This window comes from Aspergillus ibericus (genome assembly GCF_003184845.1).
Source record: "Aspergillus ibericus CBS 121593 unplaced genomic scaffold BO80scaffold_5, whole genome shotgun sequence".
NCBI lineage: Eukaryota > Fungi > Ascomycota > Eurotiomycetes > Eurotiales > Aspergillaceae > Aspergillus > Aspergillus ibericus.
Window position 1 is genome coordinate 942,259 of NW_020292103.1, and position 26,764 is coordinate 969,022.

The 26,764-nt window shown below is 50.3% G+C and overlaps 9 protein-coding genes across 9 annotated transcripts; 6 read left to right on the forward strand and 3 right to left on the reverse strand.

Annotated features, from left to right (window-relative positions):
- The first annotated feature begins 839 nt into the window (after positions 1-839).
- On the forward strand, positions 840-2,708 carry BO80DRAFT_422099 (pepsin-like aspartic protease). The gene is made up of 3 exons (XM_025718741.1): positions 840-1,049; positions 1,103-1,143; positions 1,200-2,708. Exons 1-3 carry the CDS (start codon positions 861-863, stop codon positions 2,242-2,244), a joined length of 1,275 nt encoding a protein of 424 aa, XP_025579192.1. The 5' UTR covers positions 840-860; the 3' UTR covers positions 2,245-2,708.
- Positions 2,709-5,256: 2,548 nt separating this feature from the next.
- Positions 5,257-6,191, forward strand: BO80DRAFT_441713 (uncharacterized protein; the record flags this gene model as incomplete). Its single annotated transcript, XM_025721214.1, has 2 exons — positions 5,257-5,533; positions 5,596-6,191. The coding sequence occupies 2 exons, from the start codon at positions 5,257-5,259 to the stop codon at positions 6,189-6,191; spliced, it is 873 nt and encodes a 290-aa protein (XP_025579193.1).
- A 516-nt stretch (positions 6,192-6,707) lies between these two features.
- BO80DRAFT_346926 (S-adenosyl-L-methionine-dependent methyltransferase) lies at positions 6,708-8,065 on the reverse strand (the record flags this gene model as incomplete). The annotated part of the gene is made up of 4 exons (XM_025715395.1): positions 6,708-7,482; positions 7,547-7,720; positions 7,768-7,838; positions 7,892-8,065. The coding sequence occupies 4 exons, from the start codon at positions 8,063-8,065 to the stop codon at positions 6,708-6,710; spliced, it is 1,194 nt and encodes a 397-aa protein (XP_025579194.1).
- Positions 8,066-8,418: 353 nt separating this feature from the next.
- On the forward strand, positions 8,419-9,321 carry BO80DRAFT_441716 (uncharacterized protein; the record flags this gene model as incomplete). The annotated part of the gene is made up of 3 exons (XM_025721215.1): positions 8,419-8,427; positions 8,528-9,076; positions 9,151-9,321. 3 exons carry the CDS (start codon positions 8,419-8,421, stop codon positions 9,319-9,321), a joined length of 729 nt encoding a protein of 242 aa, XP_025579195.1.
- A 104-nt stretch (positions 9,322-9,425) lies between these two features.
- BO80DRAFT_441717 (uncharacterized protein) lies at positions 9,426-10,587 on the reverse strand (the record flags this gene model as incomplete). The annotated part of the gene is made up of 3 exons (XM_025721216.1): positions 9,426-9,680; positions 9,735-10,179; positions 10,235-10,587. The coding sequence occupies 3 exons, from the start codon at positions 10,585-10,587 to the stop codon at positions 9,426-9,428; spliced, it is 1,053 nt and encodes a 350-aa protein (XP_025579196.1).
- A 307-nt stretch (positions 10,588-10,894) lies between these two features.
- Positions 10,895-12,514, forward strand: BO80DRAFT_422102 (uncharacterized protein). Its single transcript, XM_025718742.1, has 2 exons — positions 10,895-12,022; positions 12,082-12,514. Exons 1-2 carry the CDS (start codon positions 11,364-11,366, stop codon positions 12,404-12,406), a joined length of 984 nt encoding a protein of 327 aa, XP_025579197.1. The 5' UTR covers positions 10,895-11,363; the 3' UTR covers positions 12,407-12,514.
- Positions 12,515-13,088: 574 nt separating this feature from the next.
- Positions 13,089-13,620, forward strand: BO80DRAFT_211136 (uncharacterized protein). The gene is made up of 2 exons (XM_025714307.1): positions 13,089-13,160; positions 13,268-13,620. The coding sequence occupies exon 2, from the start codon at positions 13,301-13,303 to the stop codon at positions 13,517-13,519; it is 219 nt and encodes a 72-aa protein (XP_025579198.1). The 5' UTR covers positions 13,089-13,160; positions 13,268-13,300; the 3' UTR covers positions 13,520-13,620.
- Positions 13,621-13,721: 101 nt separating this feature from the next.
- BO80DRAFT_399440 (geranylgeranyl pyrophosphate synthetase) lies at positions 13,722-15,267 on the reverse strand (the record flags this gene model as incomplete). Its single annotated transcript, XM_025717471.1, has 2 exons — positions 14,922-15,267; positions 13,722-14,878 (listed from the first exon to the last, which is right to left on the reverse strand). Exons 1-2 carry the CDS (start codon positions 15,172-15,174, stop codon positions 13,722-13,724), a joined length of 1,410 nt encoding a protein of 469 aa, XP_025579199.1. The 5' UTR covers positions 15,175-15,267.
- A 226-nt stretch (positions 15,268-15,493) lies between these two features.
- Positions 15,494-22,639, forward strand: BO80DRAFT_347335 (AAA family ATPase; the record flags this gene model as incomplete). The annotated part of the gene is made up of 7 exons (XM_025715415.1): positions 15,494-16,949; positions 17,008-18,444; positions 18,494-18,830; positions 18,891-19,576; positions 19,632-20,534; positions 20,607-21,368; positions 21,429-22,639. The coding sequence occupies 7 exons, from the start codon at positions 15,494-15,496 to the stop codon at positions 22,637-22,639; spliced, it is 6,792 nt and encodes a 2,263-aa protein (XP_025579200.1).
- Between the last annotated feature and the right edge of the window lie 4,125 nt (positions 22,640-26,764).

A 26,764-nucleotide genomic window follows, 5' to 3' on the forward strand; every position in this document is an offset into this window, starting at 1 on the left:
TCCCCCCGCTGCTCGCTGTCGGTCGGGTCGAGACCAGCAGAATCCTCACCGCCCTGGCTGCGATCTGCCTTAGGCACTATTGGGGTACTTGCCTCAGGCTGTCACAGACACCTGGCGGCCTTAGGGCTGCGATGCATCTGCGAGGGGTCGTCCGGAGCATTCCGGCTGGGACCACGGGCAGACCTCGCTGGACCGGGATTTCGAGAGCGGGGGTGCATGTTGGCCGGCCCATGCCATCGCCAGAATCACGATAGCCATCCCCGGGGCTATCCAATCGGCTTCATGGCTCATTGTTGGTTTCCCCCGGGGTGACGTGCCTCTCTGCGTCTAAGGAATGGCTGTCAACGCGGGGTTTCAGCATTCCCTCGTCGATTTCTCACGAGATGGCACTTGCACGGAGGCAGGAGTCCAAAGGGCCCCCAAACACTATTCAGCCAGGGCTGCCCAGGACAGGCCATTCCTGGGACGGCCGGGGCACCGGAAGGACCGCCAGGATCCGGCAGAGGAGTGTGGGTCCCGCATCGCCGATGTTGGTCAGATCGCAGCATTCCCAGGTGACACGACAGAGTGCTGTGTTTTGGAGGGGAGCCAACAAAGTAAGTAAACAACACCAGACGGTGGGATGGGAGCAGGGGGATGGCCAGGTTTATCGAGGAATTTGAACAACACGGTTGAGAAGGCGCAGAGCTACCGCCAGGCAGCATCCACCTGCATGACCTGGCTGGCCTGCAGCAAGCCATGACGACGGCTGCCAATCACGGTGCCTTTGCATGGCCTGGTGGTTTGGGACTATAAAGCAAGGCCATCCCCGGCGGTCGTCCCAGGACGAGCGTCTTCATCCCGTCCGTCCTCTGCCGGCCATGATGCGGTATCTTCTCCTGTGGCTTACCAGCCTCCTCCTGGCATTCCATTCTCTCGAGGCCCGTCCCGTACGCCCATCTCCCCCAACCATCAAACTGGAAGGCCATGTCGGCCGGCGGGTCCGTTCCCGTTCTCGGGGCCGCGAGAATGTGTCACTGCGCGACTGGATCGCGAATACCGATCTGCAGGTGAGCATCGCACGCATAATCCGTCTGGACCCATTGCTGATGGATGCTGCCAGTGGTATAGTAGTATTCAGGTCGGCACTCCGCCGCAAACTCTGTGAGTAGTTTCCGCATGTACTCGGATTGACATCGTCCTGATGCTTCTGCACGTAGAACGGTCATGTATGACACCGGCTCGACTGAGCTGGTCCTCCCCAACAAGAACTGCATCAACTGTGGCAACCATCGTCGGTTCGACCCGTCCAAGTCCCAGTCATATTCTTCCGCGCCAGCCGTAAGGATGGTGGGTGAATACTGCACGGGGGCCACGACCGTGCCACTGTCCGAGTCGGAAGTCGTGAACTGCACGGTCAACAGTGACACGGTCCGGCTGGGCGCACTCACCGCATCGGACCAGTTAATCGTCCTTTGCACGCAGTTTCCATCCGTGTTCAAGGATCTGCCCATGGACGGGATCATGGGTTTGGGGGTGGCGCCGCGGTCCACCGAGGACGGAATTCCGACCTTCTGGTCGTGGTACGCGCGCGGGCAACTGGCGGAGCCCGTCTTCTCGTTCTATTTCGTGCCCGGTTCGGTGTACGGTGCCGAGCTGACCCTAGGCGGAGTTGACCCATCGAAATTCCTCGGCGACATTGTCTATGCCAATCTCAACCAGAACGTGAGCATTCTCTCCGAAGCCTACGTGTTAGACTTGCTAGGCCTGTACATCAATGACCGGCCAGTTCTCACCAACGGCAACTATACCAGTGGCGTCGTGGGGGGTCAGCCCGCCCCGTTTGCTCCTGGTCTCGTGGCCCTGGACACCGGGACGGCCTTTCTCCAGACCCCCGATCAGCAGACGGCGGAGGAGATCTACCGGCAGATCTCCCCGTATATCACCCAGATTGATCCCGCTGGCGCATGGGGGGCACCGTGCCCCATCCTAGACGCGGTTGCAACGGACGTGACCTTCGCCATTGGAGGGAACGGTCCGCCCCTGATCCTCCCGCGGGAGCTTTTCAACCTGGGAGAGTATCCCGGTCAGCCGGGCATCTGTCAAGCCGTTTTCAACAATCCGACCGACCCTTTGGAGGATCCCACGGGAGAAGGACGCGCGGTGTGGTTGGTGGGATCCCCGCTGTTGAAGGCGTACTATACCGTCTGGAATGGCCTGGACCTGCGAGTGGGCTTTGCACAGCCGTTGCCACCGTGGCTATAGAGTGGACCTGGGTTTATAGAGGGTCAATTTGCCCCATTTGTCCACTGTCACTTCCACAAGTCGTAGCACAGGATCCTGGAGCTGGGGATCTACTCCTGGCCAGTGGCGGAACAGCTGATAATATTGATGACCATGCACGAAACGGACTAAGATCTACATAGATAAAGACAAACGTCGCTCTATCACCGCATGGAGCGAAGACTTTTCCAGCATCTAGTTAATAATTTCCCGGCCCAAGAAGCATTGTGCTTTATGCTATAGAGGAGGCTGTCCGTATTTGCGTTGCCCCTATTCTGGATCTTTTGGAAGGGGAGGTGGTGGGAAAGTGGCTGGAATTCATCTTATTCCTCTGTATTCAGCCAGTGAGTGCGTATATTGCAGGATGGAATGCGGGCATGATCGCCCCCTGACAGGAATCTCGCATGCCGCCAGCTGCAACCCTGATCCAGCCGGATCTCATGCGTCCACCTGGAGATGGGATTGGGCACGGGGTCTCTCTGCACATGGGAGTGAACCAGTCGTAGGATAGGAGGTCTGACACAGTGGATCCTACGTCATGCATGGTGGTGATCAATCTTTGGCAAGAAGAGAGAACTGACACGTCCGGGATGCAGCCGGGGGAGGCATGTCCTCCTGGCACTCGAACCGTATCATAAAATCGAAAGCAGAGCAGCCGCAGATCCCGCACGCCAGTGGCTCCATCTAAGGAGAAGATTCGCCGGCTAGAGTTAGGCTGGTGGGTTGACTGGACGAAGCATATCCGGTGCCAGCAACCCGAATGTCTGCAAGAAGGCTCGATCGATACGCAGCGGTCGCTGGCATCATATGGGGTTGATTCGGTGGTCACGGTGGACCTGAAGACATGGTTCCAACGGGAGGTCGGGGTCAAGGTTGCGTCGGGGGACCTGCTGGGTGATTTGGCAATCACGCAGTTGGCGCAGCTCGCAGCGGGCAGGTCGCCGCTGGTGTCCGCGGAGCTGCGGAGGAACTGCGGTGGAACTTGTACATGATAATATGGCGTCGACAGGACAGTCCAAGTGGTAATTTGATGAGAATAGTAATGAATGCGATGAGGATGTACTCCGTAGTAGGAGAGTAGGAAGTTAGTGGAAGAAAAGGAAGAGGAAGAGAAAGATCCAGGACAAGTGAACAAGGCCAGCAGCGGCAGAGCACGTGTCTCGGTCACCTGACCTGCTCCGATAGCGCGGGAGTCCCCTCGGGAAATTCATCCATCTTCTCGTCATCAGTATACACTAGTCTTCAGCCCAGGAATAGTGCATATTATTATAGTTTCTATAGTCTTGCTTTCCTCTCTGCCAGTGTGCTTCTCCTGGTTCCCCAGCCTATGGCAAGGTCTGGATTTATACAATATATAGTGCCGTGGCCCAGGGCCTCTTCTCTCAATGGATTCACCAATTACACTTTAAATGATGGAGGAACAAACAGAAGAAGATCCACTGATATACAAAGGCCGGCTACAACTATTTTACTAGCAGCGAGGATTTGTCTGCCAGCTACTATCAGTCATCAAGATAAAGTTTGACTACGTGGATGCAGGAACCGGGCTTACCTCTATACATAATAATCCTCAATAAAACCTTCCACTCAAATGCTTGATCGATGGTAACATGGGATAATGGCCCTCTACTTTTGCGTCTGATTTCCAACGTCCACTTGTTACTTTGGCACCCTCTCACTGTCTCCTGAATCTTTCTCACCCTCAATCACGGCACTCTAGGCGGGTTTAATCTTCACCAAGACCGCCATGGAGATAAGCCCCAACCCAGCCCGGGTAACCGTCAGCCAGAGAGCAGCCATATGTCCCATTCGCAAGCTTCCGCCCACTCATATCAAAAAAAGTTCCCTTAACCCAGTCAGAAATTACCTCCAAGATATAGGATGCCGTTGGCGACGGCCGCAGCCAGCTCCTATCATCACAAACACGTTGATGAAACTAATTATTAAGAAAGGTATGGGGATCACAGCTATCCTAGGTATTGCTCGCGGCCATCCTCGTTCCTTGGCTGCCTCCAGGCCCTCATCGCTTGCAACTCATTCTTAATGTCGGCCCATCCTTAGCGTCACTGTGCCATCTGCCAACAGAGAACCCCCCCCCCCCGAAAGGCATTGTCAGTCTGCAAACTCTAATCAGTTCAAGTCTCCACAGACGGACCCACGAGATGTCAAGACCTCCGGCGCGTGTTCACGCAGGTGGTCGGTCACCCTAGGTACGAAAGCCTCAACATACATAAGCCCGTTGGCTGGTGGTTTTCTGATGATAATGCAGTCATCACAGTACCTTATGAGGGCAAGTCCGAAAAACTCATCTGGGCCCTCGGAAAAGTGGTCCCCCCTCCCAACAGTAGGGTATTTATTCCTCTTCAGTGGTCCAGCCAAAGGCCAACGGACGCCTGCTCAGACACCTTAGGATCTGAAGACCTAATCCAGACTTGCAAGTTGCAACAGACAAATCTCCCGAGGATCAACATACATAGGAGACAGACCGCTACGTGCCCGATGCTTTCCTGACCCCCCTGGTTCCAGTTTCTGGGCTGCACCGTGCACTGACCTTCCAGGAGTTCATTCATCTTCATGGACCTCGCCAAGACCCCCCTGATCAGCGCTAGTCGAGTAGTCAACGCTAGTTGGCGGTGGCCATTTGGGGGCGGCCCCCTGGATTGGTCGGGTCGGGAATCTAGTGCCATCCCCATCATCCCCTTCATTAGACAGACATCTCAGTCTTCAGGCTTCATGGCAGCTCGGCCCCCACCCGCGGCGGCCCCCACCTGAATGGCGGCATCGCCAGCAGCCGGGGAGAGTGGCCTCAATGCTAGGCTAGGGAGATCAGGTGAGGCGCCCATTTCATTTCGCCCGAGGAAAAATCCCCCTCGTCCCGCCCCTTCTTCTCACGCCTTCAACCCTTCCCCCCTCCCCCGGACGGCACATGGCACACCCGTCTTGGGCCTCGAACACCATCCGTCTCCAACCCAGTCGGCACGCGTGACGAAGACAATGCGGGGAGTCGACCGGTGGTTCTATCGCCTCTCGCTGGTAGCCCTTTGGGGGCGCCTGGCTGCAAGCACCAGCTGCTACTTCCCCGAGGGCAACGTCGCCGAGAACTACACACCATGCTCCGACGACGGAGACTCGTTCTGCTGCAATGAGAATTCCATTTGCCTGTCCAACGGCCTGTGCACCTCCATGCATCAGCCCTATGTGCTCGGTCGGGGAGCCTGCACGTCCCAGAACTGGAACGAGACCTCCGTCTGCGATGATGTCTGCCATGGCAGTATGCCCGGCCCTGTCGCTGGCGATTCCCTTGACCATCTGACTCACTGACCACCCTTATAGTTACCACCGCGTGGGGGACCGCATGCTCCCTCATCTTGTACAGCGACGTGAACGGGAAGATGCTGTACTGTCCCAATTCGATCGTCTCGAATGGCACCAAGTCGATTGGCTGCGCGGATGGCGTCTCTCCGATCCAAGTGGCCACGGGCACGCCCATCGCCGGCAAGGCCTACTTGGCCCAATACACCCTGAACAGCGACATCACAACGAGCAATACCACCTGTAATAGCACTAGCAGCAGCAGCAGCAGCAACGACAGCAGCAATAACAGCACCACTGGCAACAACAGTAGCACCAGCAGCAGTAGCAGCAGTGGCACGGACGATGGCGACCACGTCAGCCGAGCGACGTTGGCGGCCGTGGGCGCGGGCGTCGGGGTCCCGCTGGGGCTGCTGGCGATGGCCTCGCTGGGCTATGGCTTCAATGAACGACGGAAGCGCATCCGACTCCAAAACTCCCCGGCATTTATGTCGCAAATCCATCACACCACCGCCTATCGATCCACCGTGCAGGCCAAAGAGCTGACCGGCCATATGCCGCTCCACGAGCTGGGGGATATGAGGAATCGACATGAGCTGGCTGGCACAGTTCCGTGAATTGGGGGGGCGCCTTGCGGGGAAAGGCTGGATGTCGCACTCGCCCTGGATGAATTAGGCGATGGGATCCTCAATGTTTCTTGTTCTATTTGCAGATATTTACTATTCTAATCCACCGTTTTTCTTCTGATCTCTGTTCCCCAGTGGTCCTTTGTGAATGACGCCAACGTCTAGTCGGTGGCATCCCCGTGCTGAGCACCCACATCGCATCCTGCCAACCCTCTGGTCGCAAGCTGAGGCGACCAGCCCTCAATTCGGGACTGTCGGGCGCTCGCTCAGACCGGAATCTCTTGGTCCGCAACTCGATCCAGGATGCTCACGTGGAAGCCGTCCGGCCGTCTTTAAAATGTCGAATTTTGCTGTTCCTTACAAAGTCCTAAAAGAAAGTGCCTATGTTGTAGAAACCACTGTCAAATTTGTCTAGTCTGCATATACCCTGTCGCGGAGCTACTATATCTGGGCACAAGCTTGAGGTAGCACCATGCGGGCCTTGATTCTCAACATGACCGGGGCTCTCTATAGGGCTCTACCAACGGGGACCGCCTCGTACAACGCATGCGACCCGACTCCTTGAGACTCCGCCCGCCACACCTTGACCACCGTGAAGTGGGCTCGCTGCAGCAAGTCGATCCACTGTTTCTCCGTGCGCTCGAGAGATGCATACAATTCCATCATCAGGATATCTACCGCCACCGAGCCGGCCGGCGCAGCCTGCTCGGGCAGGGTGTTTTCGTTGACCAGCAGCACCGAATCTTCCGCCATGGCCTCGTGGATACGGCCCAGAACCTGGAGCGCCTGCTGGTCGGGCCAGTCGTGAAGAACGGTCCGCAAGTAATACGCTTTGGCGCCGTGCACGGGCTGCGCGGCGAACATATCGCAGGCGATGGCCTCCACGTCTTCCCCCAGGGGGGTTTGGATCTCCCGAATCACCGCGGGCAGGTCCTCGACGACGAGCTTGCCTGGCATGTCCGGGAATCGCGCCTTGCATCGCGCGACATCGTGGCCCAGCCCGCCGCCCACATCGACCAGGCGCACCCGATGGGGCGAGACCCGAAGCTTGTCCTCGACCGGGTAAACATCGAACCACTGGGCCCCATCGAGCTGGCGGTTCAATCCCATGACCACGTTGAAGGCGTGCTGGTCCTCCGGGTGGGTTTGTAGCCAGGCGAAGTGGTGCTCCTGGGTCTGGTAGGCCCACTGGAAGGGGGCATTCCAGGCATCTTCGGGGTTCCGGTACTCGTGGGATGCGAGGTATTCATCCAAGAACGCCGAGGCCCTCATATTGGTATAGCTGTTGGATCACCCATTAGCCATTGGCGATCTCCTGCCATTGGGGGGAGTCAGGGAGGCCAAACAAATGCTTGATCACCTCCGCCAAGGGGGATCCCGTGGTAAACCCCAGGGCTAGCGGCAATGGCTGGTAGGTTTGATCGGCCGCCTGGATGACCAGGTGGTTGGCAGCCAGGAGACGAAGGATGCGCCCTACAGAAGAACCGTCAATGGCTGACCGCACACATCGGAGTTTCCGTCTCCATCGATATACTGAGCCACTACAAACCCAGGAGTTTCTCGTCACCCTTGGCCGTCACCGCCAACTGCCCGATGGTCTGGGGGAAACCGCCCCCGGATGCCCACCAGGCCGTAATGCTGACAGGGCTACGTCAGTCTGTTTCTGCCGCGGGGTGGATGCCGGATCTTACTGCAAAACAGAGGTTGCGAGCGGTCAGAATGGGCGGCTCCATGGCAACGCGAACTTGGTCCATAACTCCGAGAAGCTGAAGGCGGTCGCTTTCGGGGATCGACTCCGCTGGAGGCAGCTGGGCCAGGGCGGCAGTCACGGCGGCGATCGCCTGGGCGGGGGAGAGGGAGGCCATGAGGGAATCCACTGGAGCAGAGACCGGGTATCTGGTACGGGAGCTGGAGGAGACTGGGGCGGATATGGTCTTTATACCTCATGCTGGATGGTGAAAGCGTGAGGCGAAGGCCGGAGAACAAAGAAACGAGGAGCGACTGGGATGGGCGGTGCCGCGGTCGTGGAGCCACGTCACCCATCTCTTTCATGCGGTTGGTATGGATGCTCTCAGAGACCCTCTCAGTGGCAGACCCGATCCAGATGTACATAATGTCGGATCTTGTGAAGCCAGTGTAGGCTGGCCAACCTGTTGGGTGGGGGCCTCCGGGCCCCCGTCGGGCCCGCGCCCTATACTACGGGATGTTATCCCCTCCCATGCTTAGCGTAGGCCCCCGTATGCCAGTGCCTATATCGCCAATCTGGCCTGGATGTACTGCACGGCAGCCTTTATCGCGATGACCCTGAGACTGCTCTAGTGCTCTAGACCGTCTCCAGCCTGGTCATCTCTCGTTCCTTCCCGCAGGCTCTCGCGGGCGGCGTGTTCAACACCATCTCCCAACTGGTGAATTCCGTGGGACTGGCCCTCACTGCCGCCATTGCGGCGTCCGCCACCGTCCACCACGGGCACGATGACTCTGCCTCGCTCTTGGAGGCATGCTTGCTGCCGGGCTATCGCGTCGCGTACTGGGCCATGTGCACCGGCATAGGGTTGGCGTACGTGGCCAGCTCGCTGGGCTTCCGGCGGGTGGGCAAACAAGAGGGAGATCGGGTCGGAAGGCCGTCGCCTCCGGAGACTCACGGGGAAGAACGCCCGTCACATGGGTCCCTAGGGCCGGCTTGGAATCCAGTGGTCATGCTCCGGATTGAATACAGGCGAGAGGGAGAAGAGACCGTGGTGTGGAATATGTACATCCGGTCGATTCTACGATTGGGTCCAACGGTATTGTTTCAAGACACACTGGCGCTTGACACCATTGCAATTTGGGCAACAGGTGCCATAGACCTCGCTCCTCGTAAATGCTTTTCACAGTGTGTATGTTGGCATCCGTTACTATCCCCGCATGGTAGATAGGAAGCCTTCGACCGCATCCCAGACACGTCACTCAGAGCTGTGCGGGATGGATCAATGTCTCCACTGGGCTCCCGTCTCCACTGCTCAACAAGGGGATCTTTTCGCGCACTGAAATGAATGTCGCGAATGTCGGAGCTGAGTACTCTACCTTTCCCTCCTTCGAAAAGAGAGGCAAAGAAGAAGACTATCCTGGGGGCGCGGGCTGACGCTGGGTAAAAGAGCTGGGCTCGCTGACATGACGGATGATGTTTGCCGGCGTCCTGGAAGGGGGTTGATCGACAAGGAGGGAATGGTCTTCTGGAATTCTCTCTCAGTCTGCGCGGCCAGAGCCGGCATGTACCTCTTCGACACACAAGGGACATGTACCGTTACAGACCAGGTGGTGTAATTTGCCCAGGGCTTTCCTCGCTGGCATTAGAGGGATGCGGAAGTATTTCACTGGAACCGGGAGACTGCGCAAGGGCTGCGCAGGCGCATCCAATCGATCGAGAAACTCAGTTGGAATCGTAGCGGTGTAGACATAGAAACACTCCGTTACTGTACCGGCGGTTGCCAGCACGGTGACCTGCGGTAAACAAGTCAACCCGGATTCCCACCATAATCACGGACCATGACTTACTTGAAAGGATTGGACTGCCCTCTGGATTGTCTTGCCAATCTCTGGGCCGCACAAGCAGGGGGCCCTGGGCACCATACCATCCATGGCACTCGCGGTCCGGGCTCGCGGTTGTCGATGGGCGGTGCTTTGGCCGTCATATCGCTCTCCTGTATCCGCCTGGCGCCGCTGGGCCTGGGCCAGGGCAATGAGCATCGCGATCAGATAGGGATCCTCAGCGGGATTCGGGGGCTCCAGCGATCGCAGCCTTTTCTGGTGAAGATTCACGACCGGCCGATTTCGCCTCCCACCTGGCGGACGGTACACGGTCTTCTTGCGGAGGGTTTGGATGAAGTCAAATGTGATGTAGGCCAGACTTGGCGGGGCGCCGGGAGGGGCGAAAATGCCGTCGGTTGGGAGGAGGGCGGCTTCTCGCTGCGCAAACGAGAACGACAGGCTGCTGTCCGGGCTGTGGATGGGGTCAGTCGGGGGACGGGACCCACCGGGGAGGGGGGACACTGTACCCGAGCGAAAAAAGATTGTAGCAGCGCAGGATGTTCGCCACATCGCATTTCTTCGCGGCCAAGGTGCCGGGAAGGGTCAGTTGAGCGATCGCGTAGATGGGGCTTTTATATGCCGGGTGTTGGTCCCGCAGGATCTGGACCACCGATTTCGATGGGGGGTCTCCTTTGCCCCACCGGATCTTCTCGAGGGTGAAGTGACAGCCCAGGAGGCGCGGCTGCCGCAGCGTCCAGCAGATCGGAAGCACGTACAGCCGTTCTCGGCTGTTGGCCCGCAGGAGGTTGTTGATGGAAGTAGCGTCCGGGCTGGGACAGTCCGGGGCAGCTGGGCGCATTCCCACGCGTCCATCCACCATTTCATCAGAAAGGGGGGAGGACCCGCAAAGGGCATGAATCCACTGACGTGGTAGTGTCCGAGGTGAGGAGAGGGAGAAGGGGGTGTAGGGGATGGAAGAAGAAGCGCACGAGGAGGATTCATGGGAGATGGGGAGAATGAGGGAGAAGAGAAGGCAGGAGGGAGGAGGGATTACGGAAGAGGAGAGGGCCCGCGCCACAGGCACCGCCACCAGCCGCTTGCTCCTGACCTCAGCCACACCGCCCGCTTTCCCCGCAAACCCAAGGAACGGTGAGGGGCGATTAGTTAGTTGTTTACTCCTTCCTCAGGGCCAAGCCGTGCTCTCAACGTTTCTACCAACCCAACGCTTTCTCCTTCCAGCATTTTGACGACCCTCTATTTCTAGCGAACGGAGGAGGCGTACAGTTAGTTTATTTTTGATGTTATCGATGCCCCGTCGCCCGCCTTACTGGTTTATTTTGAAGCAAGCGGGGGTTTTCTCCCACGGTTCAACCTCCCACTACGATGAGTCAGATGTATAAGGCTCGGACGCCCGAAGAGTTCGCGAGGCTCTCGCAACAGCATGGGGACCTGCGTCTTCTGGCCCAACTCACGGAAACGGAACTGACGAAGCCTGCGAGCAGATGGACCTTGCGGCATCTGCTGGGCTATCGGTTGATAACCCTCCCCGAACGGTCCTTCCTGGACATTCTCTTCGCGGAGCATGAAAGCTGCCCGGTCTGTCACCCAGAGGGGCCCCGGGCACTCGAACTGGACCACTACTGGGCCCAGGTTCTCATGGCTACCCCGCCCAGTCTGTACGATACAACCGATTCAGACCTCTTGCGATTGCCGGGTGGTTTCTTTTGGGTCGCGCTGGCCCGAGCATCCCGTGGGGATAGCCTCCCCAGTACGAGAGTCCATCCGCGCCGCCAGCGGCGGCCTCCTCCGCGGGATGCCTACGTCAATTCCACCAGCGCCATTCTGGGATCTTCATCGCCCACCCAACCGTCTTCATCCGACTTCGAACCCCAATGGGATGACATTGACGAGGATGAGTATGATGCTCGACGGACCCAGCCTGAGGATGTGACAGTGCACCTGCTCCTCTCTTTCCTCCAGTTTGCCCTCAACCTTTGTCTGGTACAGGACGCAACCGGATCCCGTGAAGCACGACCGCGTATCGAGCGCCGAGCATCCATCGCCCGTATAGCTGGGCAGACCGATATAAGAGCTGAGGATGATGGTGGAATTTGCTGGATGACCCGCGGGGATCTCGGTTGGACCACGCGACACCCATATTTTGCCCTGCTTGAAGCCAAGAAGGCGTTCAAGTCCATGTATATCGAGGAGCGCACCGGGAGGTCCATGCCGAGGGTATCAAACGAGACACTGGCCCAATACCTCGGTGAGGCGCTGGTTGCATGGAGAGCCAATCGGGATTTTCTAAATCAAGAGTAAAGTTCTCCTCGGAGCTCCTGGCTTCGAACTCCCCGGTGCTGACTCATGCGGGCAGTGTTTTTCTTATCGTCGGGACCAACGCCTTCGTACGGTTCATCAATTTCAAGTTCAACACCGGGTATGAGGAATACCTGGATGCGGAGAGTGAAGCAGCCCAGACAGCTGTGGTCCAACGTGGAGATGGCAACGTGTTTGCCTATATGCATAGTACGAAATGGTTCTGCCTCCAGTCGTCCGAAGGGAGGGAAGCCGCGCTGTGCCACGTCCTGGCTCTAATCAGGTGGCAGGTTCACCAGGGTGGGACGGTTCTGCAATTCACAGAACAGGCATCCAGGGCTGAGGATAGCAGCAATGATTCCATGGATGATGACAGTGATTAGGCTCACACAGAACACAGATAGTGTGGGTGATTTAGCTATGCAGCATGCCTGTAATGAACAGTAATTTAATTTTAATAAATAGTAAGCTGATGTAGTTAGGTTCCAAAATATGGAAAGGTCCTGGTGATACTTTAAGCTTTCCTAACTGAAAAGCTTTCCAGCCATGGTTTCCCTGCCTCTTAGTAATTATATTCTTTAACTCTGGTTCGCACTCTTACCTAGTACCCGGCTATCAGGTAGAGCGAACAGACCGGCGTGTAGTATTTTGCCTAATACAATATCATTCGATTACTATATCTAACGCTTATCAGCGGGGCGTCGTCATCATTGCTCCCTTTGGCTCCTACACTCCCCTTAGCTGCTTAGTCCACTGCCCGTATTCTAATATGTCAGGATGTAAATCTTACTAAATGGTACTAGACACCCAAACCAGCAATGCTAAGCCTTACATGAAGTTGCGGTCCGTGCATTCCCTAATACTACCACTTCCCCAGATAGTATACGATCAAAGTATTGCTCTGCCAGCTCTGAGCTTCGTGCAATCATACGTATCTTCATGTCGCCAGTCTTTATTACAAGGGGCCTGGCAATATTCTTCCTTTTGTATATCTGACATACATGGTTAAATTCATTGATAGACTAATGAGTTGCAACCTTGACCGACAAGATATACCAGAATGTTCCCGGGGGCAAGCAGGCAAACTCGATGAGAATCACCATGGAGAGGCATGTTGCATGAATAAATATATGAAGGGTGATTTGCAACCCAGATTTGAGTCCTATTTTGTCGCATGACAACCATTCATGTCGGTGAATTATATCACATAGTCAAGATCAGTGCTAATCAGCATCTGCTTACAGCTGTGGGCGTAAAAAATATCAGCGCTGTGTTACATGGTTCATGTTTGTGGAATCATCCTGTTAGTGAGTCCACGGGTAATCTCGATCCTTTTCGTCCCGCCCTTCGGACACCAAACGTATTTTAGCTCCGTTGGTCCCATCGCCCTTCTGCCAAATTACGTTTGTTGCCATGTGCTTTTGAATTGCCAAAACAATGAGCTCCTACTTGTGGTATTCCTACTATACACTTCAAATGCGGTCAGCACAATATAGGTGAAGTCCAGTACGACAGACAACATGTGGGTGGGCGGTATCTTATTGACAGATTAAGTAACCGTGAACGACCAGTTATTCAAAGCTATTACGCAATGGGTAGTTCAGAACAAGCCAAGCTAGATAGATTCCCCATGCCTCCGGCCTGTGTACTATGCCTCATGGCTCTGATGCTCTCAGCGTCATCGACTGGACAGCCTGTCTAGTCCCTCGCATCATAACCAGACTCCGGGTCTGAATTATCGGATTCAATTAGCTGGGTTGAACAGTTATTGTCACGCGATAATATGCAGGTGTGGTTGGATCCGTCCGGACTATCTCTTCCTGTCCACTTTGCCTTCGTTTCTGGCGCTAGAGCCATAGGACTATCACCCGTGACTCGTCGTATTTGGATAGGCCCTGCACCAGACCGACAAACTTCAAGCCTAGTCTTTGAACTTTTTGCATAGTGCATCAGCTCGCGTAGCAACCAAGCCACTCGCCTCAGCATCTCGTCATTTTCTCGTTCCCAGCGAGTTATTTCGTCTCGCACGTCCTGTACCCGGATATCGTCAAACAGGCCGCGGTTATGATATGCCACAATCAGGGTCGGGATTTGGGACACCCACAGACGAGGGGTCAGGTCTGTCATGTCAATTTCTTTTTTGATTGCCCCTGTCTTGAAGTCAACCATCGACCGAGTTTTGATATCGATAATATCGCTCTGGCCTATCCGTCGCCCACCCCCATGAATCTTAAGCCTTCCGGAGTCGTCAACAGGATCGCGTCCGTGGTCTCCTTCAAGCCTTGCTACCAGGCTAACAATGTCGGTGTCCCCATCCCCAGATGAGCTGCTTCTGCCTGTCTCTTGGTTACTGGATAATCTTTCTTGGGGGACTTTTGGAATATAGCCATCCGATTCGAACCGAACAAGAAGATGTAGGCCTCCAAAGGTATACTTTATTATCCGCTGGTGTGACTCGGAGCCAGCAAGCCCCGGCCCCCACGTTGTATATTGGTCCAGGAATGTATGACCGTAACCACGGACATCCGGTATCAAATCTGTGGGTGAATTCTCTCTTCGGATGAAGAACACGCTGTCTCCAACCAATTCCATTATGAACCTGAAGTCTTTGTCGACCCCTCGAGCAAACCGGGTGAGATTCCCGAGAGTACTGGAGCAGGTCACTATATCAGTATCGGCGAGATCATAGTCCGGACTCTCTCTGCTGATTGCCTCGAACGCAGCCTGCCACGGATACGAAGGATACCTGGCCGCATTAGGGTCACGAAAATACTCCCCCCGATCGGGTTCCAGCTGGCGGTCTTCAGTTCCAGGGGTCCAGACGGGCGGTTCGCCTTGTAGATTGACCTCCATTACTATTATCGCTCCAGAGCCGCCGATAGAAGGTGGGAAACGTACCGGGTATGAGAATCGATGGTGCAGCTCGACCCAGCCATGTGTACGAACTGACATCCTCGCAGTCTGCGATTTGGGGGCATTCCTCTGACCTTTCAAGTTCGGTATTGCCAATTTCTACCAGTAGAGGACCATATGGGGGCGCTGGGGATTTGACAACTGAGTCTCGTCTGTTCCCATGTTGTCTGACACCCGACCAGCCACGCCGAGCACCACGAGGCTTGGGTGGATAGCGACCTGACGAAACCCTCCACATGATAATACTCGCTATTTTCGAGAGAATCAAGGTTGCTTGAGCTGACCTTTTACCAATGACACTGGGCGGGGTTGGGCAAAGTCAAGATTGAGGAGTGCTCGTTGGGTCCCGACGCATGGCCCGCGATCGCACCCCGGTCAATGGTGTGACCGGTCACATGTCAGCCTCGTCATTCACCCAACATTGGTTTATCTCTCTCTCCCTTGCATGCGGGGCTCTGGCCGGCGTTGGCTATCTCAGCTGTGCGCTCGACTCACTCATTCTCGATCATCACACAACTCCCTCCCTGCGATCAGTCATAAGTGGCTTCTATCGTGCAATGGCGACGCGCTCCGACAAACTTTCCAGGCACTTGCTGTTGCTTGAGAAGGGAAAGAGACAGGTGACAAAACCAGGTGATGCCAAATTACTTTTAGAAGCTCTTTGTGCCCAAGATGATCATTTACGCTGTATCGAACGGGTGCTTGCTTCTCCCCCTCTGAGCGATTCGCTCCAGAACAGCTTCCGTCTGGATTTATCGCTGGACTTCATCCACAATTACGCCACCCCGCTCCTCAGCTACATACAACATCCAACCATCGAGGATTTTGGGAGTGGACAATTTCTCCGTCAGATTATCTCCCGAATCACTCAACCTCCTACATTCTGGAATGCCCTTATACAGCTCCACACCCAGAAGAAGCTCAATGAGAAGGCTGAGCTAGGCTTTGCTTGGTTACTTCTCAAACTTATCACTACGCAGGGCTGTGCCTCTGAAATAATTGCCACTGCCCAGCAAATCTCGCGGGCCCGGACATTCCTCGTTTCACTCTCCCTTGAGATCCGCACGATCGGTTATCGCATTGACGCTATCTTGAAGACCCTCACAACTAGACTAGACGTGAAGGATGACTACCGACCCGGCGGCAGACATGACAACGACTTTGAGTGCTTTCGTAACATCTCCATTCTGCCAACACCCGATGAGATCGCTGCGACACAGAGGCCCTTCTACCGCCGTATGGAAGACATCTACCAGCTTCCGGCGGACGAACGACCGGTCGCTCATTACGATAACCAGTTCCGCCTGTTGAGAGAAGACTTGCTGGCAGAGCTGAAGAATGACCTCCAGCTTGCTCGTGGTCAGAAAAAGGGAAGAAGGTCTGCCCTGCCCATCGATAGACTTCGCTTTAGCGGAATTGGCTGTGGTGAGGAGGAAAACCGCCGAAGGACCTGTAATGTTCAATTCAAATGCACAAACGGCATACCCCGTTTATCCCCTTTGTCCAAGAATGAACGTGGGCAGCTACTGGGTGATAGTCCCAACTTTCTGAAGCACCAGTCATTTGGGTGCTTGCTAAATAAGAAGGAGGTCGTCGGATTTGCTTCTTTAGATCGTGGGTCATCAGATCTCACAGACGACATCCCGACACTCGCCTTGAGCATACAAGGTGACTCTGCCCTCCACCGCGTTCTTGCATGCGCCAAGATGGGGTTTTTGTTCACGTTCGTGATTGTCAATACTCCAATCTTTGCATATGAGCCGATTCTTCAACGATTGCAGTCAGTGATGGAATACCCCCTGTCAAGGATACTGCTTGCGCAAGCTCCCTCGCCGGAGCGGCTGACATTCGATGGAGATCTGGAAACTATCATCGAACAAATACGGACCAGCAGGGGCCAGTCGCTTAATCGGATTATCGATACCAAGAAGAACATATCTCTGGACGATTCACAGCTTCAGTCTCTCTTGAGCGGTCTGCAGCAAAGCATAAGCACGATCCAAGGGCCACCTGGTGAATTTGCATCCACTCTTCCAAGTGTTATGTCAAGGGCTAACAAGCGCCAACACAGGAACTGGGAAGTCATTTCTTGGTGCATTGATTGCCAAGGTCCTACATGATAAAACAGATAAGACCCTGATGATTATCTGCTACACGAACCATGCACTAGATCAGTTCCTGGAAGACCTCCTTGACATCGGCATCCCAAGCACGTCCATGGTACGGCTCGGTTCCAAATCTACGTCACGTACCAAGGAGCTCGGACTTTTTGAGCAGAGTCGAGGCATGTCCGGCGTCGATTCGTGGTCCTTTGTGAACCAGAACAGGGAAAAGCTAGACGAAGTACTCAAGGAGCTGCAATCTTACTCCGAAAAGTACAACCGTGACTCTATTTCCAAAGATGACATGCTCGAATACCTAGAGTTTTCCGAAGACAGCACCTTCTTTGACGCATTCACCGTGCCCGAAGAGCCGATGGGTATGCGACGCATTGGAAGACATGGTAGAAGTGTTGGAAAACACTATCTGTGGGATGCATGGCGGAATGGGCGGGACGCGGGTACTCTCCGCGACCTCCTCAGTCCTCAGCACGCTTATATCTGGGAAATGGCACCTTCCAAGCGCCGGGAGTTGGTAGAGACCTGGCAGAGGAACATTCTTCGTGACAAATCCGCTCAATTAGTTGAGCTTGTCAACAGATGTCATGATATCTCAAAGGACCTGGATGAATACTTTTATCATAAGCGACATTGCGCTGTTCTCGAAAATAAACGAATTGTGGCATGCACAACAAACGCGGCCGCCCGATATGCAACGGCTTTGCGGGTCGCTAAACCTGGCGTCTTGATTGTGGAGGAGGCCGGGGAGATCCTGGAAAGTCACATCCTGACAGCCATGACTCTGGACACACAGCAGCTGGTGTTAATCGGGGACCATAAGCAATTACGCCCCAAGATCAACAATTACAACTTGTCTGTCGAAAAAGGCGATGGACTGGACCTCAACCGCTCCCTTTTCGAACGACTCATCTCCAAGGGCTATCCGCACAACTCCCTAACAACACAACATCGCATGCGCCCGGAGATATCCCGACTTGTCCGCCATCTGACATATCCGGACTTACAGGATTCGGAGAGGACGTGCAAGCGACCCTCACTCCGTGGGTTCCAAAGTGACGTCGTATTTGTAAATCACTGCCACCCCGAACGTGAACTTCACGAATATGCCGAAAGAAGGGACCCAACTATGAAGGCAAGCAAGCAGAATCCATTCGAGGTGGAGATGACATTAAAGGTTGTCAAGTACCTCGGGCAGCAAGGGTACGGCACGGACGACATAGTGATCCTAACACCGTACTTGGGCCAGCTGTCTTTACTACGTACGGAGCTGAGCAAAACCAATGACCCAGTACTGAACGACCTGGATGCGAATGATCTCATACAGGCCGGTCTTCTGATCCCGGGGAGTACAAAGGCGACTAGAAATCCTATTCGCATATCAACCATAGGTAAGCGCGGCAACCTTCTAATCTACCCGGCAGAGAGTAACCCAGACAGATAATTACCAGGGTGAAGAGAGGAACATTGTGATCGCAAGCCTGACGCGTAGCAATGAGGTAGGGGAAATTGGTTTCATGGCCGCTCCAGAGCGTGTCAATGTTCTCCTCTCCCGGGCAAGAAACGCCCTAGTGATGATTGGGAACGCGAGTACATTCCTAGCTAGTCGAAAAGGACACTCCACGTGGCAGCCTCTATTTGAGATGCTCCAGGCCCATGGTCAGGTATACGATGGTGTTCCCCTCAAATGTGAGAACCATCCAGACCGCATGGTCGTCGTGCAGTCGCCTGAGAAATTCGAAAAGGAATGTCCTGATGGAGGATGTTCGGATCCATGGTGTGTTGACGTTCAATCCAAATGTATTGCTTCTATGGCTGACTCAAATGGGGATAATAGCTCGACCTTACTCCCATGTCAGATTCACACATGTATTCGACGGTGTCACCGCGTTCAGGATCACAAGAGGATGAAATGCACTATGACCATGCATAAGACCTGCCCCAAAAGTCACGATTACTTCTGGCAATGCTTCCGAGGAGAGCCCAAGGTCTGCCCGACCTGTCTCGAGGAGGCAATCGAAGCTGAACGGAAAAGAAATGAAGATGCCAAGCTGGAGGAGAAGCGACGGAAGATCCAGCTAGAGCATGCGAAGCAACTTGCGGAGATCCAAAACAGAATCGAAAGGCAGCGGGAGCTCCTGGCCAATAAACAAAAGATCCAGGATCATCAAGACGCTCTTGCCAAAAAGCAAAAGGAACTTGAGAACCTGACTGCGGCCGCGAATCGCCTCAGTACCCCCCAATCAGCCCAGACGACGGACTCAGCTGGTAGGACTGATAACGATAATGATGAGTCAGAAAAGGTCACCCTCGAGTCGGCTGCACGAGACGAGTGGGAGAGGCAGAAGACGGAAGAAGGCCAGTCAAACACAGCCCTGGACATACTTATGGACATGGTCGGACTCGAAAGCGTCAAGGACAGCTTTCTTGCCATCAAGGCCAAGGTGGATGTGGTCGTTCGGCAGGGGGCAAGTCTGTTGGAAGAGCGGTTCGGGGCCGCCCTCCTTGGCAACCCAGGAACAGGTTCGTGTAGTATTTCGGTGCTGATTTCTTCCGAATATTAACCATGTCCCTCTAGGTAAGACTACGGTGGCGCGGCTGTATGCTCAATTTCTCAGCTCTGTTGGTGCCATCCCGGGAAGCTTCTTCATCGAGACATCGGGTTCCAAGCTCGCAAACGGCGGCGTTTCCGGGTGCCAGAAACATCTTGACGAAATAAAGTCGAACGGTGGGGGAGCCCTGTTTATCGACGAGGCCTATCAGTTGACATCCGGCAACAACGCGGGGGGTAGCTCGGTTCTTGATTTCCTGTTGGCAGAGGTGGAGAATTTGACTGGAAAGGTCATATTCATCCTTGCCGGATACAACAAGAATATGGAGAGCTTCTTTGCCCACAATCCCGGAATCCCCAGCAGGTTCCCTATTGAACTGCAGTTCCAGGACTATTCAGATGAGGAACTGCGTACCATTCTCCATCATCACATGAACAAGAAGTATAAGGGACGAATGAGGGTGGACGATGGGCCGGATGGACTGTACATGCGCATTGTCGCACGGCGTGTCGGTCGCGGCCGCGGTCGTGAAGGGTTTGGGAACGCCCGTACCGTCCACAATGTTTTCGCGCGTATCACAGAGCGTCAGGCAAGACGACTGCAGCGAGAACGGAGATCAAAAAAGCTCACCGACGATCTCCTTCTAACGAAGGAAGATCTTCTCGGTCCAGACCCGCGCACAGTGCTTAAGAAGAACGCCACTTGGGACAAGCTGCAAGCCCTGACAGGTCTTCGCCTCGTAAAACAGTCTGTCCAAGCCTTATTCGACACAGTCGCCTTTAATTACCAACGGGAGCTGGAGGAAAAGCCCATGGTGGAGTTTTCGCTCAACAAGGTCTTCGTCGGGAATCCAGGTACCGGCAAAACCACGGTCGCAAAACTGTACGGGAGGCTCCTGGCTGACATGGGATATCTTTCAAACGGAGAAGGTAATACTTGACCCGCAAGCTATCTATCTTCACATAGGGCTTTCCGTTGACTGACTCCTGTTTCTCTGTCAGTTGTCGTCAAAAACCCATCTGACTTCATTGGCAACGTCATTGGGGGCTCGGAGGTCGCGACGAAAGGCATTCTGGCCTCCACCCTTGGCAAAGTTCTAGTCATCGACGAAGCGTACATGCTAGGTGGCACGTCCTCAAGTGTAGACGGTGGCAGGGGCCCAGATATATTCAAAACCGCGGTCATCGACACTTTGGTTGCAGAAGTGCAAAGCGTCCCCGGCGACGATCGCTGTGTCCTGCTTCTGGGATACAGGGACGCGATGGAAAGAATGTTTCAGACAGTGAATGAAGGCCTCTCGCGACGTTTTCCAATGAGCGCCGCATTCGACTTCGAGGATTTCACTGATGATGATCTGCAAGAAATACTGAACCTGAAGCTTAAACAACTCGGTTTCAGCGCAACTGCAGAGGCAAAGTCAGTTGTTCGCCAATGTCTTAGTCGCGCCCGAAACCGACCGAATTTTGGCAATGCTGGTGAGGTGGATATCCTTCTTGACAAGGCTAAACTACGCCACCAGCAGCGGCTGTCCGCGCGGAAGACTAAGAATATTGACATTCTAGAGCCACTGGATTTCGATCCTGATTTTGACCGGGAGGAGAATGCGGTCGCCAACTGTCGGAAGCTGTTTGAAGGTGTTGTAGGTTGTGAGCAACTTGTTGCGCAGCTGGAGGGCTACCAGAATGTGGCTAGGAACATGAAACAACTCGGTTTGGATTCCCGGGAGAAGATTCCTTTCAACTTCCTCTTCCGCGGCCCCCCAGGTATGCACATATTCGGTCACGGTTCTGGCATAGAGTCTGCGTTGGCTGACAGAGATCTAGGATCTGGCAAGACATCAACCGCACGCCGTATGGGACAGGTCTTTTACGACATGGGCATTCTCGGGGCACCCGAAGTAGTGGAGTGCTCTTCATCAGATCTGGTCGCACAATATGTGGGACAGACCGGCCCCAAAACCGAGAGGCTTCTCGAAAAGGGCCTGGGTCGGGTCCTCTTTATCGACGAGGCATACCGGCTTGCGGACGGCACATTTGGAAAAGAGGCCATGGACCAGCTGGTGGACTGCTTGACAAAGGAGAAATTTTTCAAGAAGCTGATTGTTATCCTGGCCGGCTATGACGAGGACATCAACCGCCTTATGGCATCAAACCCCGGCCTGACCAGTCGCTTCTCGGAGACAGTCATGTTCAAGAACCTGACTGCCTCTCAATGCTGGGTCCTCCTGCGGGACAGTCTGGGACAGGTTCACCAAGTAGATCAGGCTGTTGTTCGACAGCCTGATAGCCAGTTCCACTCTCGAATCCTGGCGTCCTTTGAATACCTATCCCTTCTTCCTGGCTGGGGAAACGGTCGGGATGTGAAAACCATTTCGGACACTATCATCAGGAGAGTCTTTTCGAGCCCTCTAGTGGAAGGCCAGACACGGATGGTGATCACCGAAGAAATGGTCAGTGACGTTTTCCAGTCTGCAATCCACGAGCGGCAGCTGCGGGCGACGGCGACCGTCCCAAATCTGCCGACTTCTCATGCTGCCATGCAAGCAACGGCAGGACCACCCCACGTAGCACCCCCTTCAACAGCTGCTTCCTGGGCAAAGCAACAAGATAACCCGTTGACTCCACCAGACACCGACCCAGATGCAACTCCAACAGAGGCCGACCTGAGCGGGCTTCGCGATCCAGGAGTATCTGACGAGGTCTGGAACAAACTGCAAGCTGATTTGAAACATCACGAGGCACGAATTATTCATGATGCGGAGATCATTAGTGAAGAGAAGGTTTTGAGGAAGAAGCTGGATAGCGACTCAGAGATGCCGGACGATGACGAGCGACGGCAATATGAGGAGCATGTCAGGAGGCTTGCTCGAAAGAGAGTTGAGATCGAGGAGCGTAAGAAGAAGGACGAAGAAGCTCAGCGAAAACTGCGGGAAATGGGAGTCTGTCCTGTGGGATATCGGTGGATTCCACAGGCATCAGGCTACCGGTGTGCGGGTGGGAGTCATTTTGTTTCATCGGCGCAGCTGGGCTTGTGAGCCCCACACGGGTCGCCATAATATCTGTCTTCCAGAATGCGCGCAACAATACGAATGCCATTGCCTGATGAGTCTGTGCTTAGGCACAACGAGTTGCTTGTTGCTCGCGACCGGAGTAAGCATACGGTCCAGGACATACCGCTATGTATTCACGAGGGCACTAGATCCAATTACCACGCACACATACTCAATGCGGCTCACTGTTGATGACATTAGCCGGGATGGAGGTGCTGGAATTGAAGTTCATACCCAAGGGAATAACTGCCGAATCACCAATGTTGAATTTTGGCCATCTCCACCTCTTTTCGTTAGGGACCAAGTCCGTGAAAGATGAAGAGGAACGGACACTGCATCTGGTCGCACTAGCGGGAGAAATTCGAGCCTTATAATGATTTAGTCCACTTATCCATAAAAATGCATAGAAAAAGGCCAATGGCTGTGTTGGGCAGCCGAATGGGAGGCATCCAAATCCTAGCAGGTTCGATGCCTATCAATACCTTTAGAATGATGACTCCAGCAGATTCTTTTTGCGGCTCTTTTTATTTGTCTGATTTATATTGGTTCTTGGTATAGCTCTCTGATCTAACCTACTGGGGTTGGGGGATCGCATATGCGGCGGAATTAGGGTGCGGGTAGTTTGTATGGGAGAAAAGTCTTAGCATAGAATATACTAGAATTAATTTTTAGAATATAGTACTCTTATAAACCATAAATTATAGAAACCTAAAAATTTGATAGCAGATAGCTTTACTACTTAAATATAAGTTTCTAAAGTTTAAATTTGATAGCTACTCTCTATGTTATGAATAGATTAGTTAAAATTAATAATTTTTATTATAATTTTATTAGGATTTAATTGAGACGGCCGTTCAACACAGTAAAACGAGGTCGTATTAGTGCTAACTACTCTAGAACTTTAAGCATAAGAAGGAAAAAAAGAAAATAAGAAGTATTATAGGCGCTCACTTAAAAAAAACAATATTAAAATAAATAAAATAAATATAATTATATAATCTTAAATAAGATTACTATTATATTACTTCTTTATTTAGACCTAACTACCCTCAGTCAGAGGAACATTATTATTATTATAATTTATAATAAATTTATTATTCTCCGCGGCTGTGATCTATATAGAGAGTTATTTAAATAATCTAGAATAATCTAGATAATAAATATGAAAATTATATAAATAAAAAAATATATTCTTAAAATTACTAGTAGGATATTACTTATAGTTATTTTTATTAGAATCTATCTATTTAACGCAGTACTGTAGAGTTTTTATCTATAAATAACTTTTTAAAATCTATTCTATTTTCTACTTAATATAATTATTAATTTTAATTAAAAAAATTTAATCTAAGATTTATCTAGGTAGCAGCTCTTGTCACGGTGCCTGCCTGCCTGCCTGCCTGAACCCGCGTGGTTGCCTGAATCCTGCCTGAATCCTGTTCCCGAATACCCTTATATAGCGTGCGCAGTGTAAAGCCATCGGCTTTACATCCTAGTCCTTTTGCCAATAGTGCAGCGGGAAGTACCCGGAATGCGCACCCAGTATGCCCCGTGACAGCTCTAAAGTACCACAAAAACAGAGTTTATTAAAATAAAAAATAAAATAAACCTTTATACTATTAAATAATTAAATTTAGAATATATAATTAATTTTCTTAATAATAATTACTAGATTATATTAATTTTTTAATAATTTCTAGAATAATTATCTCCAGTACTAGTTTCTAGCTGTCACGGTGCAACCTCCCAAGCCGGGAAGAGAGGAATACCGCTGAGACTCACCGCCCAGCACGTGACCCCAGACACGGTTAAAAGCCACCTATCCCCTAAACCCTGTTCGTAGCTTTGAGCTACGTCTTGTTTATTAACCTATATATAGCTTGACCAGTAGCTAGCTTAGTATCTAGTTAGAATTCTAGTTATTACTATCACCTGAATCTTACTCACCTATTAGAACCTACTATTCTATTATCCTTACTTATTTATATCTTAATACTATGTAGCTTCTTTCTTAGGATAGTAGGCTTATAAAATAACTACTATTCTATAATTTTTAATTAATTTTAGTAGATTAGATAAATTAGTCTAACATGTTTCTAAATATCCTAGAGAATGGTATAATTATTATAAATAAATCTTTATCTTTATTATAGAGATTATTAGTAAATGAGACTGCTTATAACAGGACTTTAATATATAAGATATAATAACTATGTACTAAGTCTAGTAAATTATAGAGATTAATTACTAGCTAATTAGTACTCTAGCTATAAAAAAGATTACTATTAAAAAAAAGAATTAAGCCTTAGCTAAATATATTAAAATTATATAGGTTACTATACTAATAGTTAGTACTTTTACTCTTATTTTAAAATCTATTATTAAGAAACTTACAGCTCCTCTAGTAGAAATAACTATATTAATTAATTCTAAATCTTTTATTTTTATTTTTCTCTCTAAACGATTACTTAATTCTAATAAATTTAAAAATAATTACTTAGATTTAGACCACTTTACCTTCTAAATTAAGATAAAAATAAATATTAATTATAATTATTATACTACTATCTCTACTTATAAAATTTATATAATTAATTAATTAAATAAGATTCTCTATATCCAGGTCCAATTCTTTATAGAAAATAGTAATTATATCTTAAATAATTTTATAAATATTCTAGATATACTTGAATATACTTTTAGAAACCTTAATTATATTTATAATATCCAGCGGGAACTATATTACTTATAATAAAAAAATTATAAATTTACTATATACTTTATTAAATTTAAAAAATTTATTTATAAAGTCTATCTATATTCTAATTTCCTGATAACCGCTCTAGAGAATAGTATTAATTAAGAATTTAATATTATACTCTTAAATAACATACTTTTAAAAAAAGATTATTATAATCTAACTTAGTTTTTATAAAATTTAGATAATTACTAGTTAAGATATAAATCTAACCCCTGGAACTATCTATAGAGACTAATTAATATTTAATATATTATATCTATAATTACTAAAGAGATCTTATAGAAATCTTTTATAGAAATTTCTAACTAGAGACTAATTATTTTAGATTATAATCTTATAGATTTATTATTTATTTATTACTTTTCTCCACGCCCTAAGACTACTTGAAAGGAGAGAGAAGAATACTTCTATTATAAATCTAATTAATATCTAATTTATAATTATTCTAAATTTAATATTTTAATTTAATAAACTAGTTATATTTCTTACTTATTTTTACTAAGATAGATCTAGTTTTTTTTTATTATTAATCTCTACCTGCACGAACCAAATCTTTAATAAAAAAAATCTTAAATTTATTTAATATAAAATCTTCCATACCAGTCCCGTAACTAAGGATTATAATATTATTAGAATAACTGTACTCTTCTAATTCTAGTAAGTAATTAAAAGAATTATATCTAACTTAAGTTACTGCTAGGAAAGTACTATTCTATATATTTATATTTTTTCTAATATTACTATTAGAGAGCTTCCCATTAAGAAGAAGTTTTAAAAGACTAATTTAATAATTATATTTATTATATTAAATCCAGATAATTAAAGAATTATTATATATATAATATTTAATACTAGTTATTTAATATTATATATTATAGATAAAAGTTAGATAGAAATTTATTATTTATTTTTATACTTCCTGAAGTACTCCAAGTCTATTATAGGATTTAATAGTTAAGAAAGTAAGATTGAAATAATTATTTACTATATTTATATAATCTTAAAGATTTATAACTATATAGAAAAAAATATTTTATTCTTGATTATCTAGTTAGTCTATTTCCTAATTATATTTAGCTTACCTTAGCTAAAAATCTATGATTTTTAAATAAATTTTATTAAATATATTATCTAATTTACTAGTTTATACTACTATTAATATTATAATATATTTATTTATTTAATTAAGATCTATATTTTATATAATATTTTAATATATATTTATTTAATATATATTATATCTTCCCTATTCCTAAAGAACTGGGATATATAATTAGTTTTTATTATAGTTTATATAATCTACATACGTTAAAATTATTTAATATATATTATTACTATAAACTAGATTA